Source organism: Podarcis tiliguerta, assembly GCF_965153285.1.
Source record: "Podarcis tiliguerta genome assembly, chromosome: 12".
Classification (NCBI taxonomy): Eukaryota; Metazoa; Chordata; class Lepidosauria; order Squamata; family Lacertidae; genus Podarcis; species Podarcis tiliguerta.
This window is the reverse complement of record NC_139545.1, coordinates 56,562,604-56,581,333: the sequence shown is the minus strand read 5'-3', so window position 1 is coordinate 56,581,333 and position 18,730 is coordinate 56,562,604. Positions and strand designations below refer to the sequence as shown.

Genomic DNA, 18,730 nt, shown 5'->3' with positions numbered 1-18,730 from the left:
CGACGGGGTGAGCTCCCGTTGCTCGGTCCCTGCTCCTGCCAACCTAGCAGTTCGAAAGCACATCAAAGTGCAAGTAGATAAGTAGGTACCACTCCAGCGGGAAGGTAAACGGCGTTTCCGTGCGCTGCTCTGGTTTCACCAGAAGCGGCTTAGTCATGCTGGACACATGACTTGGAAAAACTGTCCCTCGGCCAGTAAAGCGAGATGAGCGCCGCAACCCCAGAGTCGTTTGCGACTGGACTTAACTGTCAGGGGTCCCTTTACCTTTACCCTTGAATGTTCAGCACATGGAATGCATTTCAGTGGAGAACGTCAGAGGAAAACCAGTGTGCCAAGTCTTAATTCGCACCCGAAATATTGCCCGTGTTCTGTCCCTTGTATTACTTCGTTGTGACATTTTTCTTCTGCCTTTCCACCCCCTAGATTCGTTTGTGCGCAGCTGCCAAATCCGGTTCTGGAGAGCATCAGTGTGATTGACACACCAGGGATCCTTTCCGGGGAGAAGCAGCGAATCAGCCGAGGTAAAGTAAAAGGAGCAGCTTCTGTGGAAGGGGCTGTCATTGCTGAGGAGTAAAAGCTTAAGCACATTGCAGAGCTCCCAAACGATAGACCAGAGGCAATTGATAACTTCATCCAGCAGAGCTCTACTCCTACTGAAGGCAAATCAGCAGACAGTAGAACCTTGGTTTACGTTGCGAAAGCGGCAAACCTGGAAGTATTTTTCCGGGTTTCGCCGCTCGCGCATACGCAGAACAGGCACCTCCAGTTTGCGGAAACCTCTTGATCCGACCAGAGCTCCGGAACGGATCCAGTCCGCAACCAGAGGTGCCACTGTAATGGTCACAAATCCAATACGTTCAGGATTGGCCCTGTCCATAAGAAATCCAGTTGCAGCAGACTTAACTTAAACTTACAATTACTCATAATAAGTCTAAACCAGGGGTCAGCAAACTTTTTCAGCAGGGAGCCGGTCCACTGTCCCTCAGACCTTGTGGGGGGCTGGACTATATTTTGAAAAAAAATGAACGAATTCCTATGCCCCACAAATAACCCAGAGATTCATTTTAAATAAAAGCACTCATTCTACTTAAGTAAAAACACGCCGATTCCCGGACCGTCTGTGGGCCGGATTTAGAAGGCGAAGCCCAATAAAAGTAAAATCTCTCACTGCCTCCATTTCTTCCCCTTCTATTTGCCAGGAGGTGATGGGCCCAGTGGCCGTGATCTTCTGTTTTTTTGATGTTGAGCTTCAGACTATATTTTGCGCTCTCCTCTTTCACCCTCAATAAAAGGTTCTTTAATTCCTCCTCACTTTCTGCCATCTAGGTTGTGTCATCTGCACATCTGAGGTTGTTGATATTTCTTCCGGCAATCTTAATTCCAGCTTGGGATTCATAAATAAAATCTTGCTCAGGGTTTAAAGTCATCCTTTGTGGCTGTTTGAACCCGTGGCTGAGCCAAGTTTCACTCCAATGCCACGTTGAATAGCGGCTGCTGCCAGTGGTGCGTTCTCGGGTATTTAAAAGAAAAAAACGTTTTCTATAAATAGCTATCGCCTGTGTTGGTTCGGCTATAAATAGGCTCCTCTCTCGGGATCTATCGATAATTACCTCGGCCGCTGACACCCTTGATATTTCTCACTCTGTTGGCCTGAATTTCTCTTTCCAAATGTCCCTTTTCTGTGCTCGTTAGTGAGCCAGGCCTGTGTGTGAAACGAGGCTTGACCCATTTTGCCGAGTCCTCCTGACCTTTCCAGTCATCCTTGAAGGTGGGAGAGACCGGCCAACTCTGAAAATTCATCAAGGCTCCTCTTTGCAACGGTCGCCTGTCCCTTCTACGGCCTCTGGACCGCTAACGGACTCCAGAGCAAGAAAATTTCTCCTTTTGTGGGATGCGGGGGCAGTCTGGGAAAATCATTTCGCCAACCCAGCTGTCTGTTTGGAGAAGGGCTCACTGGGAGATCACTTGCCTTGCATGCAGAAGGCAGTAAATCACATAAAGTAAATTATTAGGGGGGGAAACCACAGGATCTGCACAGGAGTGCCAGGCCTAATGAGCACAGCAAATCTTCTTCCGTAAGTCTTGTCCTTGGGGCAAGAAGATCTCTGCCTTCCCCCAGCTGCCTTAGTCCCCTTTTTTTTAATAATGATTTTTATTAATTTTCAATTACAATAATCCAATAAAAGCCACATTATCACAATACCGACTTTATTGTTGTTGTTTAGTCGTGTTTGCCTCTTCGTGACCCCGTGGACCAGAGCACGCTAGGCCCTCCTGTCTTCCACTGCCTCCCGCAGTTTGGTCAAACTCATGCTGGTAGCTTCGAGAACACTGTCCCACCATCTCGTCCTCTGTCGTCCCCTTCTCCTTGTGCCCTCCATCTTTCCCAGCACCAGGGTCTTTTCCAGGGAGTCTTCTCTTCTCATGAGGTGGCCAAAGTACTGGAGCCTCAGCTTCACGATCTCTCCTTCCAGGGAGCACTCAGGGCTGATTTCCTACAATACAATTAAAAGAGCCAGTTATTAGAAGTCCACATTAAACTGTTTTAGGTGACTGCTGGATTTCTGGGTGCCAAATTCTTATTTCCTTCCGCTTCCGTAATCTTGATTAATCCAATTACGACAGTTCTGATCTTGCTCCTTCGTTCAGCAGCCACTGGTTTCTTGATTTTTATTCGTAGTTGCACATTTAATGAATTTTATTTCTGCAAGAGGAGCCTGCATCCTATAAAATTTCCCTGTCTGAGGTGTTTATTTTCCATATGTTTCTTCCTTCTTCCTGTTGTAATCCAGTCGAACCCAGCATCTCTGCTTCCACTTTTTCGTGCTCTCAAGGGCCTAAATTTCGGCTGCATCACACATGCCATCATGGCAACACCAAATTCTGCTGTGCGGGCGTGGGGGGGTGAGCACTCTGCACATGCTCAGGTGCTCACTAAATGACTGTGTGGAGGAGATCTCAGGTGCAACTAGCAGCAGAAAAGCTCAGTGCTGGCTGGGGGGGGGAATGATGGGAGCAGTAGTCGAAAAACACCTGGAGGGCACCAGGTTGGCGAAGGCCTGAGTTAGTGAGTCTTAATGTTAGTATTGCTAACGACGCAGGTGGCACTGTGGGTGAAACCACAGAGCCTAGGATTTGCCGATCAGAAGGTCGGCAGTTCGAATCCCCGCGACAGGGTGAGCTCCCGTTGCTCGGTCCCTGCTCCTGCCAACCTAGCAGTTCGAAAGCACGTCAAAGTGCAAGTAGATAAATAGGTACTGCTCCGGCGGGAAGGTAAATGGCGTTTCTGTGCGCTGCTCTGGTTCGCCAGAAGCGGCTTAGTCCTGCTGGCCACATGACCCAGAAGCTGTACGCCGGCTCCCTCGGCCACTAAAGCGAGATGAGCGCCGCAACCCCAGAGTCGGTCACGACTGGACCTAATGGTCAGGGGTCCCTTTACCTTTACCTTTAATATTAGTATTGTTCCCGCTCAGCAGCCTTTCTCAACCTGTGGGTCCCCAGATGTTGTTGGACTACAACTCCCATCACCCCTACCTAGCAAGGCCCAGCGCTCAGGGATGATGGGAGTTGTAGTCCAACATCTGGGGACCCAACAGGTTGAGAACCGCTGCAATACACATTGTCCGTCTCCTTATATAAACCATTTAACTGGTCAGTTCTTGGAACAATTAAGAATGGGAGTGGTGCTTTTGCTAAGCGCTGACTTAGCCTTGCCAGAAAACCTTTCCAAGGCCTGTTTGATCAGCGGCAGGTGCCAACATTGAGAGCACTTTCAGCAAGTTTTCCTTTTAAGTGTTGCTGTCCGAAGAAAAATCTGTAATTGTTGACGGACCTGGTATGGTTGCAAAACCAACAAATTATTGGGGGTCAAGACTGGAATATTTTGGAGGGAGAGAGAGAGAAATTAATTTCCCTTTCTTAATAAATCATTCAGAAGCATAATCATTCCAGTTCTTTTCGGAATGGTTTTTACGGGGCCTCTTCCAACTCTACAGTTCTTATTATTCCATATGTATCCAGCGTCAGCGATTGAGCCAGAATGACCCCCTCCTGTGCAGCAGCGTAGAGAGATCTGAATCTGGGTCGTACGGCGAGCCCTTGAGCGACACTTGAACCCGGGACATGCCCTGTGCTGCTTTGTCTTAATGCAAATGTTAGTTCTGGAAGCCTGACCTGCAAGCATCTCTTTTCCCTTTGGCTGAGAAAAGCAGGTCAGGTGTCAGGCTGTGAAAAGCCGCTTGTGCAATTTTCCCTTGGGATTCGCTGCAGGCAGGGTGTTCCCACTGTGTCCTTTTCTGCTATTTCTCAAGTTTTTCCTTTGGAGACATAAGAAGCAGCTCTCGCCCTGGAGCGGCAGTTCCTGGCTAGGAAGAACATGCATAATTTTTCACCTTTATATACAGTGGTACCTTGGTTCTCAAACGCCTTGGTTCTCAAACGCCTTGGTCCTCAAACAACTTGGAACCCAAACACTGCAATCCCGGAAGTTAGTGTTCCAGTTTGCAGACATTTGGAAGCCGAACGTGCTCCGTTTTGAGTGTTAATACTTCCAATTTGATTGCCACACTTAGTTTATAATAATAATAATTTAATAATTTAATAATTTAGTTTTAAGTGTTACTGCGGTCTGTCTGTTTTTGCTATTTATTTTGCGTTTTTGTGGCTCTTTTTCTTTTTGCGTGGAACCCAGTTCAGCTACTGATTGATTGTGTGACTGCAGTACATTGTTTATTGCTTTCATTTTATGGATCAGTGGTCTCGTTAGATAGTTAAATTCATGTTAAATTGCTATTTTAGGGGTCGTTTTTAAAAGTCTGGAACGGATTAATCCATTTTGCATTGCTTTCTATGGGAGAGCGTACTTTGGTTTGGAACGGTAGTCTCGTAATCTGGGGAACCGGGTTCGCGTCTCCGCTCCTCCACCTGCAGCTGCTGGGTGACCTTGGGCCAGTCACACTCCTCTGAAGTCTCTCAGCCCCACTCACCTCACAGAGTGTTTGTTGTGGGGGAGGAAGGGAAAGGAGAATGTTAGCCGCTTTGAGACTCCTTCGGGTAGTGATAAAGCGGGATATCAAATCCAAACTTTGCTTCTTCTTCTTCCCTGTGGCCCAGTACCTCCAAGATGTTTTTGTTTGAAGACCGTAAGGTCCTCTGTGGGATATTAATTAAACATTAAAAACTTCCCCAAACAGGGCTGCCTTCAGATGTCTTCTAAATGTCAGGTAGTTGTTCATCTCTTTGGCATCTGGTGGGAGGGCGTTCCACAGGGCGGGCGCCACCACCGAGAAGGCCCTCTACCTGGTTCCCTGTAACTTGGCTTCTCGCAGCGAGGGAACTGCCAGAAGGCCCTCAGAGCTGGACCTCAGTGTCCCGGCAGAACAATGGGGGTGGAGATGCTCCTTCAGGCTGAGGCCGTTTAGGGCTTTTTAGGTCAGCACCAATCCTTTGAATTGTACTCGGAAACATACTGGGAGCCACTGTAGGTCTTTCTAGTCCAACCCCCTGCAATGCAGGAATATGTAAAAAGGTAAAGGTCCAGTCGTGGCCAACTCTGGGGTTGCTGCGTTCATCTTGCTTTATTGGCCAAGGGAGCTGGCATACAGCTTCCGGGTCATTTTTAAATACAATATACTCCCATAGAGACTCGGTAAAGGTAAAGGGACCCCTGACCATTAGGTCCAGTCATGACCGACTCTGGGGTTGCGGCGTTCATCTTGCTTTATTGGCCAAGGGAGCCGGCATACAGCTTCCGGGTCATTTTTAAATACAATATACTCCCATAGAGACTCCTTAAAGGTAAAGGTAAAGGGACCCCTGACTATTAGGTCCAGTCATGACTGACTTTGGGGTTGCGGCGCTCATCTCGCTTTACTGGCTGAGGGATGTGGCCAGCATGACTAAGCCGCTTCTGGCGAACCAGAGCAGCGCACGAAAACTCGGTTTACCTTCCCGCCGGAGCGGTACCTATTTATCTACTTGCACTGGCGTGCTTTCGAACTGCTAGGTTGGCAGGAGCAGGGACTGAGCAATGGGAGCTCACCCCGTCGTGGGGATTCGAACCACCGACCTTCTGTTGGGCAAGCCCTAGGCTCTGTGGTTTCACCCACAGCGCCACCCCCGTCCTCGCAGGACTATGTAACTGCGCCTTATTACATGGATGGCCTTAGCGTTTTGAGCTCCACAACCGACGGAGCCATCCCTGGTGTTCTGACGGGACTCCCCTTCTCTCCTTCCCCGACGTAGGCTACGACTTCGCCGCCGTCCTGGAGTGGTTTGCTGAGCGGGTGGACCGCATCATCCTCCTCTTTGACGCCCACAAGCTGGACATCTCGGACGAGTTCTCCGAGGTCATCAAAGCCCTGAAGAACCACGAGGACAAGATGAGGGTGGTGCTCAACAAGGCAGACCAGATCGAGACGCAGCAGCTGATGAGGGTCTACGGGGCGCTCATGTGGTCGCTGGGGAAGATCGTCAACACGCCCGAGGTCATCAGGGTCTACATCGGCTCCTTCTGGTCTCACCCGCTCCTCATCCCCGATAACCGCAAGCTCTTCGAGGCAGAGGAGCAGGACCTCTTCAGGGATATCCAGAGCCTGCCCCGAAACGCAGCCCTCCGGAAACTGAACGACCTCATTAAGCGGGCAAGGCTAGCCAAGGTGAATGTCTGTCTGTTTGTCTGTCTCTCTCCCCAGTGGCCTATTCTTTTTTTTAAAAAAATTCAAAATTATAACGACATATTATCCAAAAACATATCATTCTAGTTCCCCCCCCATTTGTCCTCCCTTCCACCCCCCACAAAACCCACCCCCCCCGACTTCCCTCATAGAATCATAGAATAGAATCATAGAGTTGGAAGAGACCACAAGGGCCATTGAGTCCAACCCCCTGCCAAGCAGGAAACACCATCAGAGCACTCCTGACATATGGTTGTCAAGCCTCTGCTTAAAGACCTCCAAAGAAGGAGACTCCACCACACTCCTGGCAGCAAATTCCACTGTCGAACAGCTCTTACTGTCAGGAAGTTCTTCCTAATGTTGAGGTGGAATCTTCTTTCTTGTAGTTTGGATCCATTGCTCCGTGTCCGCTTCTCTGGAGCAGCAGAAAACAACCTTTCTCCCTCCTCTGTGTGACATCCTTTTATATATTTGAACATGGCTATCATATCACCCCTTAACCTCCTCTTCTCCAGGCTAAACATGCCCAGCTCCCTTAGCCGTTCCTCATAAGGCATTGTTTTCAGTTCCAGTCTTTGGTTTCTCTAAGAATGCTGTTTTCTGCATTCTTACACAATTGTATAGATCCTCAAACTATTTAGCTGATTATTATCAATAAAAGGTTTGTGAATGTTTATTCAAAACCTGCCAAGGAGCCCTGTTCACTTTGTTGCGTCTTCAAATACTTTGTAAAGGGTTCCCATTCATCCTTAAAGTCACAGTTATCCTTGTCCCGTAGCTTGTATGTCAGTTTTGCCAGTTCTGCATAGTCCGTCAATTTTTCTTGCCATGATTCTTTAGTTGGGGTTTCTTCAGTCATCCATCCTTGTGCTACCAGAACTCTGGCGGCTGTTGTCGCATACATGAAGATGTTTTTCAATCCTGAAGGGATTTTCGGAAGCAGGTGTGCAAGGAAAGCTTTTCTCTGCACACTTGGCCAGTCCCAGAGATTAGCCTAGCGTTCCTCAAACCTGGATCCCCCGGCTGCTGTCAGACTACAACTCCCATCTTCCCTAGCTTCCAGGACCCAGTGGTCAGGGATGATGGGAGTTGTAGTCCAGCGGCAGTCGGAGACCCACATTTGAGAAAGGCCTCCTCTAAGCACCACATCACGCTGGCTCTGGTTATACAGTGGAACCTCAGTTTTCGAACGTAATCCGTTCCGGAAGGCCATTCAGCTTCCGAAACGTTTGAAAACCGAGGCAGTCTGCAAATTTACAGACAAAATTGATAAAAATTCAGTGGTACCTCAGTGGAAGCCGTTCGAACTCCGAGGCGCGTTCAAAAACGGAAGCGTTTACTTCCAGGTTTTTGGCATTCGAGTTCCGGAACATTCGTCATTTGAAAACCGAGGTACTGCTATAATTTTGCAGTTACAGGCTGCTTTCTACCCCTTTTTTCTGTTTGTCCTCATCATGAGACTGAGGATAGCTTGACCTAAGGGACTGTGCTGCGCTCAAAGCACCCAAGAAATGTCACGACGGAAAAAGTATTTTGAAACGGAGTGTTGCAAGGCATCTGTTTCGTCCTGCGTCCTGCTCAGAAACATGCAAAATAAAATAAAATTCAACTGTGTCTACCTGAGAACCAGTGTGACGTAGTGCAGCCTTCACTAACCTGAGGGCTTCCAGATCGTAGATCCCATCAGTCCCATAAAAAGAAGGTTTGGGGAAGATGCTCAACATACCTGAGATTATCAGGGACCCGGGTTTGAGGAAAAACTGGACTAGAGAGCCAGACTAGGACCTGGGAGATGAGAGACAAATCCTGACTCGGCTGTGAAGCTCATTGGCTGAGCTGCTGTCTCTTAGCCTAATCTACCCATAGCTGTCAAGTGTCCCTTATTTGGCGGGACAGCCCCTTATCCCAGTGCCCCGCCCCGCCGCTGTCCCTTATTGATGAGGCTTCATTTGGCCGCTGGCTGGGCTTTCTGCCTTTGGCTCGGAAGGGCTCAGAAGTCTAACATACCTGTGCCCGGAAAATCCCTTATTTTGGCTGCTGATCCCTTATTTTTGAGGCTGATGGTCCCTTATTTTCAAATCTGTAAGTTGACAGCTATGACTCTACCTGGTAGGGTCGTTGGGATTAAATGGGAAAGGAGGAATCACCTTGAGCTCTTTGCAGAAATAGAGGAGAATATTTGGGTAGGAGGGATGGAGAATCAGATGAGAATGAGGTGGTGGTGTTGTCTAAAAAACCACAAAATATTTAGAAGAAGAACAACTTTATTATTACGGTCACAGACCAGTTCCGGGTCACTTCATAAGACACAACAGGGATACATTGAACTGCAATTGGGTATAACAGAGACAATTCAGAAATAGCGGCAGTTTAAAAAAATATATATTAAATCTTGGTCGCTAAAATATAACCTAAAATTACCATTTAGAACCTAAATCATTTTGGTAGCACAGCATTTTCCCTAAGTTTTATGGCAGTCGCAAAGTATTTACACCTCCCTTCTGTGATGTCCTTAGGTCCACGCCTACATCATTAGTTCCCTTAAGAAGGAAATGCCTTCGGTGTTTGGGAAAGACAACAAGAAGAAAGAGCTCGTGAACAATTTGGGCGAGATCTACGGGCGCATCGAGCGGGAGCATCAGATTTCGCCGGGAGACTTTCCCAATCTGAAGAAGATGCAGGTGAGTGCCAGGAAAAACAAAGCGCATCTGAGAACCGGGACGGAAAACTCCTCAGTTTCACTTGCACAGAGGGAGGTCTGAGGCAAACTTTGCTGCCCACCTCGGCTAGAACATTCCGGTTTGGAAGGAATGCTTTCGCCCAGAAGAGAAATCTCATTTTCAGTTCAGATTATCGTTCTGGGGAGGAAAGGGGAAGCCTGACTTCCAAATTGCAGAGTCACATTAATCATAGACTTGGAGAGTTCAAAATTGGGGACCCCTGAGGTCCTCTAGACCAACCATTAAAATCTCCAAGGAAAGAGAGTCCATTGCAGGAAGTCCCACCCTACTGTCAAATGGCGATTGCTGTCAGACAGTTCTTCCTAACCTTGAGTTGGAATCGCCTTTCTTGTAATTTTAATCCGCCGTCATAATCAGAATAATACCCCACCCATCTGACTGGGTTTCCCCAGCCTCTCCGGGCAGCTTCCGACATAATAAAAACACAGCAACATGTCAAATGTTAAAAGCTTCCCAATACAGGGCTGCCTTCAGAAGTCTTCTAAAAGTTGTGTAGTTATTCATCTCCTTGACATCTGCTGGGAGAGCGTTCCACAGCGCAGGCGCCACCACTGAGAAGGCCCTGTAACTTCACTTCTCGCAGGAAGGGAACCGCCAGAAGGCCCTCGGAGCTGGACCTCAGTGTCCGGGCCAAACGATGGGGGTGGAGACGCTCCTTCAGGTTTAATGGGCCAGAGCCATTTAGGGCGTTAAAAGTCAACTCCATCGACAGCCCTCCAGATATTTGTAGATGGCTATCCTATCGCCTCCGAGTTTCCTCTTCCAGGCTAAATGTACCCAGCTCCCTCGACCATTCCTCATAAGGCCATTGTTCTCAAAGGTGTGGTCGGATGTGATGACAATTGTGGCAGGAAGATTCAAGGACAATCAAAGAAGCGTTAAAACGTTTCAGTGTAGTATAGTATCAAAATAATTTGGGGGGATATTCAACCAGAACTGGGACGCAGGTGGCGCTGTGGGTTAAACCACAGAGCCTAGGACTTGCCGATCAGAAGGTCGGCGGTTCAAATCCCTGCAATGACGGGGTGAGCTCCCATTGCTCGGTCCCTGCTCCTGCCAACCTAGCAGTTCAAAAGCATGTCAAAGTGCAAGTAGATAAATAGGTACCACTCCAGCAGGAAGGTAAACGGCGTTTCTGTGCACTGCTCTGGTTCACCAGAAGCAGCTTAGTCATGCTGGCCACATGACCCGGAAGCTGTATGCAAGCTCCCTCGGCCAATAAAGCGAGATGAGCACCGCAACCCCAGAGTCGGCCACGACTGGACCTAATGGTCAGGGGTCCCTTTATCTTTACAACCAGAACTAGTACCTAGGCCTCTCTTCAAGAGCATTGGCCATTCTAATGTGCTTCTCTGCAACATATTGTCGTGAAAAGGGATTTCCAACTCTGACAAATAGGAAAGATCAGAAAAGAGAAAGCCTTCTTTGTGCTGATGAGGGGATTGCAGTTAGTTTGTCTAATAGAAGTGAGATTACGCTGCAAAAGCCAGTTCACACCTCTCATTAAATCTTCCAGGTATGGATAGGTATATTTTCAAAACCAAGCACTGCTAGGAGTTGTTTCTCCCCCCAACCAAACGTATTTCTTGCCAATTTAAAAATCAGTGTGGCGAATTTTTATTCCCGAGGGAAAACGTTTGAGAGCTACTTCTCAGGAGGCTTGGTTATAATAAAGAATAACAATAAAATTTTATTTATATCCCGTCCTCCCCAGCCAAAGCGGCTAACGACAGTAAAAATAGCAGTTTACATAAAATAAGTCAATTAATTGAAATACCTTCTAAAATCAATTCAGAATCAAATTAATGGCAACCATTGGGCTAGAGTTCTGTGAGAATTACCGAAGGAGGGGGTCAGACTGTGCCTTGGCCAAAGGCCTGGTGGAACAGCTCCGTCTTGCAGGCCCTGTGGAAAGATGTCAAGTCCCGCAGGGCCCTAGTCTCCTGTGATAGAGCGTTCCACCAGATCGGGGCCACAGCCAAAGAAGCCCTGGCCCTGGTTGAGGCCAGCCTAACCTCCCTGTGGCCTGGGACCTCCAAGATGTTTTTATTTGAAGACCGTAAGGTCCTCCGTGGGACATACCAGGAGAGGCGGTCCCGTAGCTACGAGGGTCCTGGGCCGTATAGGGCTTTAAAGGTTAAAACCAGCACCTTGAACCTGATCCTGTACTCCACCGGGAGCCAGTGCAGCTGGTAGAGCACCGGGTGAATGTGATCCTGCAGCAAGGACCCCGTAAGGAGTCTCGCTGCAGCATTCTGCACCCGCTGGAGTTTCTGGGTCAGTCTCAAGGGCAGCCCCACGTAGAGCGAGTTACAATAATCCAGTCTGGAGGTGACCGTCGCATGGATCACAGTGGCGAGGTCAGGGCGAGAGAGGTAAGGAGCCAACTACTTAGCTTGGCGGAGATGGAAAAATGCCTCCTTTGTTATAGCTGCAATCTGCGCCTCCATGGAAAGGGAGGCGTCAAAGATTACACCCAAACTCTTAACGGACGGTGCTGGCACTAATTGCGCCCTGCAGGAGATGGGAGTTGCCTGCCCAATCCCATATCACCCCGACCCAGCCGAAGGTGATTGCGGTCCCCTCTTTTCACGCTGAATTGCCCATCGCTCTGTCTTTCAGGAGCAGCTACACGGGCAAGACTTCAGTAAGTTCCAGCCTTTGAAGAGCAAACTGCTGGATGCGGTCGAGGATATGCTTGCCAGCGATATCGCCCAGCTGATGGTGCTGGTGCGCCAGGAGGAGTCCCAGCGGCCCGTGCAGATGGTGAAAGGGGGCGCCTTCGAGGGCACCCTTCACGGCCCCTTTGGGCACGGCTACGGCGAGGGCGCCGGCGAAGGGATCGACGACGCCAACTGGGTGGTGGCCAGGGACAAGCCCATGTACGACGAGATCTTCTACACGCTTTCGCCGGTGGACGGGAAGATCACTGGCGCCAACGCCAAGAAGGAGATGGTGAGGTCCAAGCTGCCAAACACTGTGTTGGGCAAGATCTGGAAACTGTCTGACATCGACAAAGACGGGATGCTTGACGACGAGGAGTTTGCTTTGGCCAACCACCTCATCAAAGTCAAGTTGGAAGGCCACGAGTTGCCGAACGAGCTCCCGTCTCACCTCATCCCTCCGTCGAAGAGGAAACTGACAGAGTGAGAGGGTGGCGGGAAGGAATTGTGGGGTGTTGGGTGGGTGGGTAAATCAAATATACCTAATTGAGATGCGGAGCTGGCTTCTGGCTTCCAATAACGTCCAGGCGTGGTGAGGAACCTGGTGCAATATTTTGGAGCAGGCGTGGGGAACCTTTGGCCTTTCAGATGTTGTCGAACTGCAACCCCCTGGTTACGTGGAACATCTTCAATAAACACGCAAGACGTAACCAGCTGTACATTTGAAAAAATAATATACACTATTCATTGTATTGAATTGTAGATTTCAACAGAAGTAGCTCATAAAGTTCAACGAGAAATAATAATAATTTATTATTTATACCCCGCCCATCTGGCTGGGTTTCCCCAGCCACTCTGGGCGGCTTCCAACAAAACACCAAAATACAATAACCTATTAAACATTAAAAGCTTCCCTAAACAGGGCTGCCTTCAGATGTCTTCTAAAAGTTTGGTAATTATTTTTTTCTTTGACATCTGGTGGGAGGGCGTTCCACAGGGCAGGTGCCACCACCGAGAAGGCCCTCTGCCTGGTTCTCTGTAACTTGGCTTCTCGCAGTGAGGGAACTGCCAGAAGGCCTTCAGAGCTGGACCTCAGCGTCTGGGCTGAACGATAGGGGTGGAGACGCTCCTTCAGGTATACTGGACCGAGGCCGTTTAGGGCTTTAAAGGTCAGCACCAACACTTTGAATTGTGCTCGGAAACGTAATGGGAGCCAGTGTAGGTCTTTTAAGACGGGTGTTATGTGGTCTCGGCAGCTGCTCGAGTGGGAGAAAAGTAGAAGACCCAGTGGATCGGTTCATTCTCTTAATCAGTTTATTCATAAGGTCCATATATGTGAAAGTGTCTATTCCACCTGTCTGTTCGTAAGAGTCCAACAATCCACATGAAAGGTTGTTGCAGTTCCACAGATTCCTTTCACGGAGTCTAATACAAGGATTTGTTTTGCCATGCTGGGCTTCATCAGTAGTACAAACCTCTAGGTAATGCAAATAAATACAATATCGTAATCTCACACATTTTTAGAAGTAAAATAATATAAAAACCGTCAACAACTGTACATACACATACGATATCACAGGACAGTGGATCTTAGAGCATAGTACTTTCGATCTGATATTTGATTACATTTTTGTATGAGGTGCATTACTATGTAGAACATCTGAGAATGGATTCAGTTTGGTTTACTTCTGCGGTGCCATATGGGTCACTTTAAGAAAGAAATTTTACTATCTGTTGATTGCCAACACCTGTTGCTCGAATCAAAATATTGTGCTTGTCCATATGACTCTGTAAATGTTCATAGAATCATAGAGTTGGAAGAGACCACAAGGGCCATCGAGTCCACCCCCCTGCCAAGCAGGAAACACCATCAGAGCACTCCTGACATATGGTTGTCAAGCCTCTGCTTAAAGACCTCCAAAGAAGGAGACTCCACCACACTCCTTGGCAGCAAATTCCACTGTCGAACAGCTCTTACTGTCAGGAAGTTCTTCCTAATGTTTAAGTGGAATCTTCTTTCATGTAGTTTGGATCCATTGCTCCGTGTCCGCTTCTCTGGAGCAGCAGAAAACAACCTTTCTCCCTCCTCTATGTGGCATCCTTTTATATATTTGAACATGGCTATCATCTCACCCCTTAACCTCCTCTTCTCCAGGCTAAACATGCCCAGCTCCCTTAGCCGTTCCTCATAAGGCATCGTTTCCCGGCCTTTCACCATTTTGGTTGCCCTCCTCTGGACATGTTCCAGTTTGTCAGTGTCCTTCTTGAACTGTGGTGCCCAGAACTGGACACAGTACTCCAGGTGAGGTCTGACCAGAGCAGAATACAGTGGCACTATTACTTCCCTTGATCTAGATGCTATACTCCTATTGATGCAGCCCAGAATTGCATTGGCTTTTTTAGCTGCCGCGTCACACTGTTGTTGCTTACAGCAGCTACTACTAAGCTATAAGATTCACTGCCCTGTGATATCATATATGGTATGTACGCTTGTTGACGGTTTTTATCGTATTTATTTGCATTACCTAGAGTTTATACTACTGATGAAGCTTCTACGTTTTTCGTTGAACTTTATGAGCTACTTCTGTTGAAATCTACAATTCAATACAATGAATAGTATATATTATTTTTTCAAATGTACAGCCGGTTACGTCTTGTGTGTTTATTGAACTGCAACCCCCAGCAGCAAGCATGGCTGGGATGGTGGGAGTTGCAGTTGGAATTGTAGAATTGTGGAGTTGGAAGAGGAATCGTAGCTAAAGCGTTCCTGACAGATGACCGTCCAAACTCTGTTTCAGAGTCTCCAGTTAAGGAGAGCCCAACACCTGCTGAGGGAGTCCATTCCACTGTGGAATAACTCTCACTGTCGGAAAGTTCTTCCTGATGTTTAGTCGGAATCTCCATCCTTGTAATTTGAATCCATTCGTTCGAGTCCTGACCTCTGGAGCAGCAGAAAACAAGCTCACTCCCTCTTCCCTTGAGATATTTGAAGATGGTTCTCATATCTCCTCTTTTCCAGGCTAAACATCCCCAGCTCCTTCAACCATTCCTCATCAGGCATGGCTTTCCAGTCCCTTGATTATCCTCTCCACATACTCTAGCTCAGGGGTCGGCAAACTAAGGCCCGTGGGCTGGATCAGGCCCAGTTGCCTTCAGGATCCGGCCCGCGGACTGTCCGTGGATCAGCGTGGGGATTGTTTGTTCGGGCTGCGCCATTCCCCCCCCTGCGCCATTCCATTCCCCCCCACACACACACACACTGCTCCTCCTCCCTCCCTCCTCTCGGTTTCTCCCTGCCTTGCCTAGAGAAGGAAGGGGGCTGGCTGAGCGCCATTTTAAGCAGCCCCTCTCTAGAGCCAGCTCTTTCACGCCACTCATCTTCCCTCCGCCACCGCCGCCCTGGTGCTCCTGTGGGCCAGAGAGTGGAGTGGACGAACTTGCTCTCCCTACTCACGAGAAGCAGTGGCGGTGGCAGCCCCTGGGAGGTAAGCGCAGCGGCTGGGACTGGAGGTGGGGGGGGGTGAGGAGTAGGACTGTTTGTCCCCCTCACCTCTTCTTCCAGCTTCCCCCTACCAGTGATGCTTCTCTCTTCCCCCCCCCCATTTTTTTTTAATTGGTTTTCCAAAATTTTCAAACAAACAAACATCTTCATTGTACTTAATCCAATCTTAGTAACATTGTTAAGTGACTTCCTCAAATCCCCCTGGCTGAATTTCAGCGTATATCATTGTAGCATTTTTCCAAAACCAATTTTCTCATAAAATTAACTTAATCCCTTAACATCTTTCTTTCTTTTCATTTTAACTTGAAACATGTTATTCTCTAACAATACATCTTTAAATCCTAAGCCTATCTTGAGATTTGCAAATTTTCCCAATGAAGTTATCTTAACATATTTAACTAAATAGTCCTTAAATTTCCTCCAGTCCTCTTGAAACTCCTCTTCTTTCTGGTCGCGGCTTCTTCCGGTCAGGTCAGCCAGCTCCGAAAAGGCCATCATCATCATCTGCCATTCCTCCACTGTTGCGACTTCTTGTGTCTTCCAATTCTTAGCTAACAAAATTCTAGCAGCAGTTGTGACCTACAAAAACAGTCAAACATCTTTCTTGGGCACTTCCAAACCTGTTATTCCAAGAAGAAAGACCTCTGGGAGTGACGCTTCGGCCGGCCGGCCACAAGGTCTGAGGGACAGTGGACCGGCCCGTGGCTAAAAAAAATTTGCTGACCCCTGCCCCAACTTGTCAGTATCCTTCTTAAACTCTGGCGCCCAGGACTGGACACTGGACTCGAATACAGGAACATCTGGAGGGCTAAAGGTTTCCCATGCCTGCCGTAAAACGTTCAGTACTCCGATCTCACCCCAGTATGCAATTAACTCTTCCTTGCTTCCTGACGATAATGTCTTAATAAGAACAAAGTGGTGTGAATGATTGAATCCTTAGTAGGCTGTGATTGGGGTTGAGCTTCTGTCATTATTCATTGTCTGATGTTCCTCTTGAGTTTGGCCCTAAGTAAAGCATCAGAATCTCCTGCGGGCCCCAATCCAAGGCCCTTTCGGTGCTTCCATAAAGGCGGCTTCTCACGTGCAATTGCCCGCCTCGTGATTGAAAACCTGCCACGTTTCCCCATTTCTTTTTCGGTCTGGTTTTCCCCACAAAAATCCGTCAAGAGCAGAATAGCAATGCAATCTCCTTTGCAGGCGGTGGGGATCTCGCTGCAGTAGGGGGGTGAGGAGTTGCCCCCGGAGGTGGGTGACACGTTGGAGAGCCCGCCCCCTTTTTCTATTGGTCCGCTGTGCATTTCCTGTTCCAGAGTCATTTCCTGTCTTTGTCCGCAACTCTTGTCCCCTCCATTAACCGCTTCCTGAACTGAAGATTCTTCCACCTTCCGTTTAGCTATTAATTAGTAGGCTGCATTGACAGTGGCAGGGCTTACTTCTGAGTAAGCACTGTAAAGTTACAGTCCTCTAAACCAGTCCTGTAGACACTCCTTAAATATATATATATATTGGGGGGGATTTTTTTGCAATTGCACTATGGAAAATCAATGCAGCTCAGAAGCAATGAAGATCAAGCTGGTTTATTTCCTAGCTGGGCTGTGAACCTTACCAGGCTGAATTCTGGAACTGGCTGGGTTGGGTTGTCTGATGAGATCTACTTGTGAAATTGAGAGCTGGGCATTCTCTGGCGAAACCCTTGCAACCTGCATCTCAGTCGTTCACTCAGAAATCAGTTTAGATGCAGTTTGCTTACCCTGTAACACGTGAGACGTAACCGGCTGTGTTCTTAGATAATAAGATATACTATTCATAGTATCAAATTGTAAATTTCAACAGAAGTACAGTGGTACCCCGCAAGACGAATGCCTCGGAAGACGAAAAACTCGCTAGACGAAAGGGTTTTTCGTTTTCTGAGGTGCTTCGCAAGACGTATTTTCCTAAGGGCTTGCTTCGCTAGACGAAACGGCCCTGCCTCTCGTGTCATGGCGATGGTCACTGCACGCACGCATGCTCGCTTCCCCGCTCCTCCGGCTCCCTCCCACCTTCCGGCTGACGGTTAGTGCCTCGCACCGCTGCCCACCCCCCTCGCGCGCTCCCCTCAGAGAGCTGTTGCCGCCAGCGCCTCTCTCTCCCTGGAGTCGCGCTCCTGAGCCCCGCCACCCTCCAGCAGCCGCGTCGCACGGTGGCCACAACGCACGGGTGAGTCTGAGGTACCGGCTGCGGCAGCTGTCCTGCTTCTCCCCGCCCCTCCCCGCCGTTATCAGTGTTTAAATGCAGTGGTGCTTTGCAAGACGAAAAAACTCGCACAACGAAAAAACTCGCGGAACAAATTAATTTCGTCTTGCGAGGCACCACTGTATCTCATAAAGTTCAACAAACGAACAAAGCAGAAGACCCAGTGGATCAGATCATTCTATAGTCAGTTCATCCATAAGGTCCATCTGTGTAATGGTGTCCATTCCACCTGTCTGTTCATAAAGTCCAAACCGTCCGCATGAAAGGTTGTTACAGATCCACAAAATCCTTTTGCAAAGTCTAAGACAAGGATTTCTGGAATATTGGCCTTGTTTTGCCGTCCTGGGCTTCATCAGTAGTTAAAGCTCTAAGTAATGCAAATAAATACAATATCACGATCTCACACATCTTACAGACAGGTGTGAGTTACTTCTGTTGAAATTTACAGTTTGATACTATGAATAAAAGGACCCCTGACCTAGTCCAGTCATGACCGACTCTGAGGCTACGGCGCTCATCTCGCTTTACTGGCCGAGGAAGCCGGCGTACAGCTTGCGGGTCATGTGGCCGGCACGACAAAGCCACTTCTGGTGAACCAGAGCAGCGCACAGAAACGCCGTTTACCTTCCCGCCGGAGTGGTACCTATTTATCTACTTGCACTTTGACATGCTTTCAAACTGCTAGGTTGGCAGGAGCAGGGACCGAGCAATGGGAGCTCAGCCCGTCACTGGGATTCGAACCGCCGACCTTCTGATCGGCAAGTCCTAGGCTCTGTGGTTTAACCCACAGCGCCACCCGCATCCCGATACTATGAATAGTATATCTTATTTATCTAAGAACACAGCCGGTTACGCCTCATGTGTTTATTAAGGTTGCTTTACGTGACCATAGGTTGGTTTGTTGTTACCCTGTAATAC

General features: G+C 48.4%; 1 protein-coding gene and 1 long non-coding RNA gene across 2 annotated transcripts in view; one reads left to right on the top strand and one right to left on the bottom strand.

Annotated features, from left to right (window-relative positions):
- Positions 1 to 12,873, top strand: part of LOC310660949 (EH domain-containing protein 3) — a 32,462-nt gene extending 19,589 nt beyond the window's left edge. The window contains exons 3-6 of the mRNA XM_083406564.1: positions 424 to 521; positions 6,244 to 6,656; positions 9,191 to 9,355; positions 12,038 to 12,873. Of these exons, the coding sequence (XP_083262690.1) occupies positions 424 to 521; positions 6,244 to 6,656; positions 9,191 to 9,355; positions 12,038 to 12,565 (1,204 nt within the window). The 3' untranslated portion in view covers positions 12,566 to 12,873. The remainder of the gene's footprint in view (positions 1 to 423; positions 522 to 6,243; positions 6,657 to 9,190; positions 9,356 to 12,037) is intronic.
- LOC310661168 overlaps positions 1 to 18,730 on the bottom strand; it is a 213,560-nt gene that overhangs the window by 126,726 nt on the left and 68,104 nt on the right. The window lies entirely within an intron of this gene.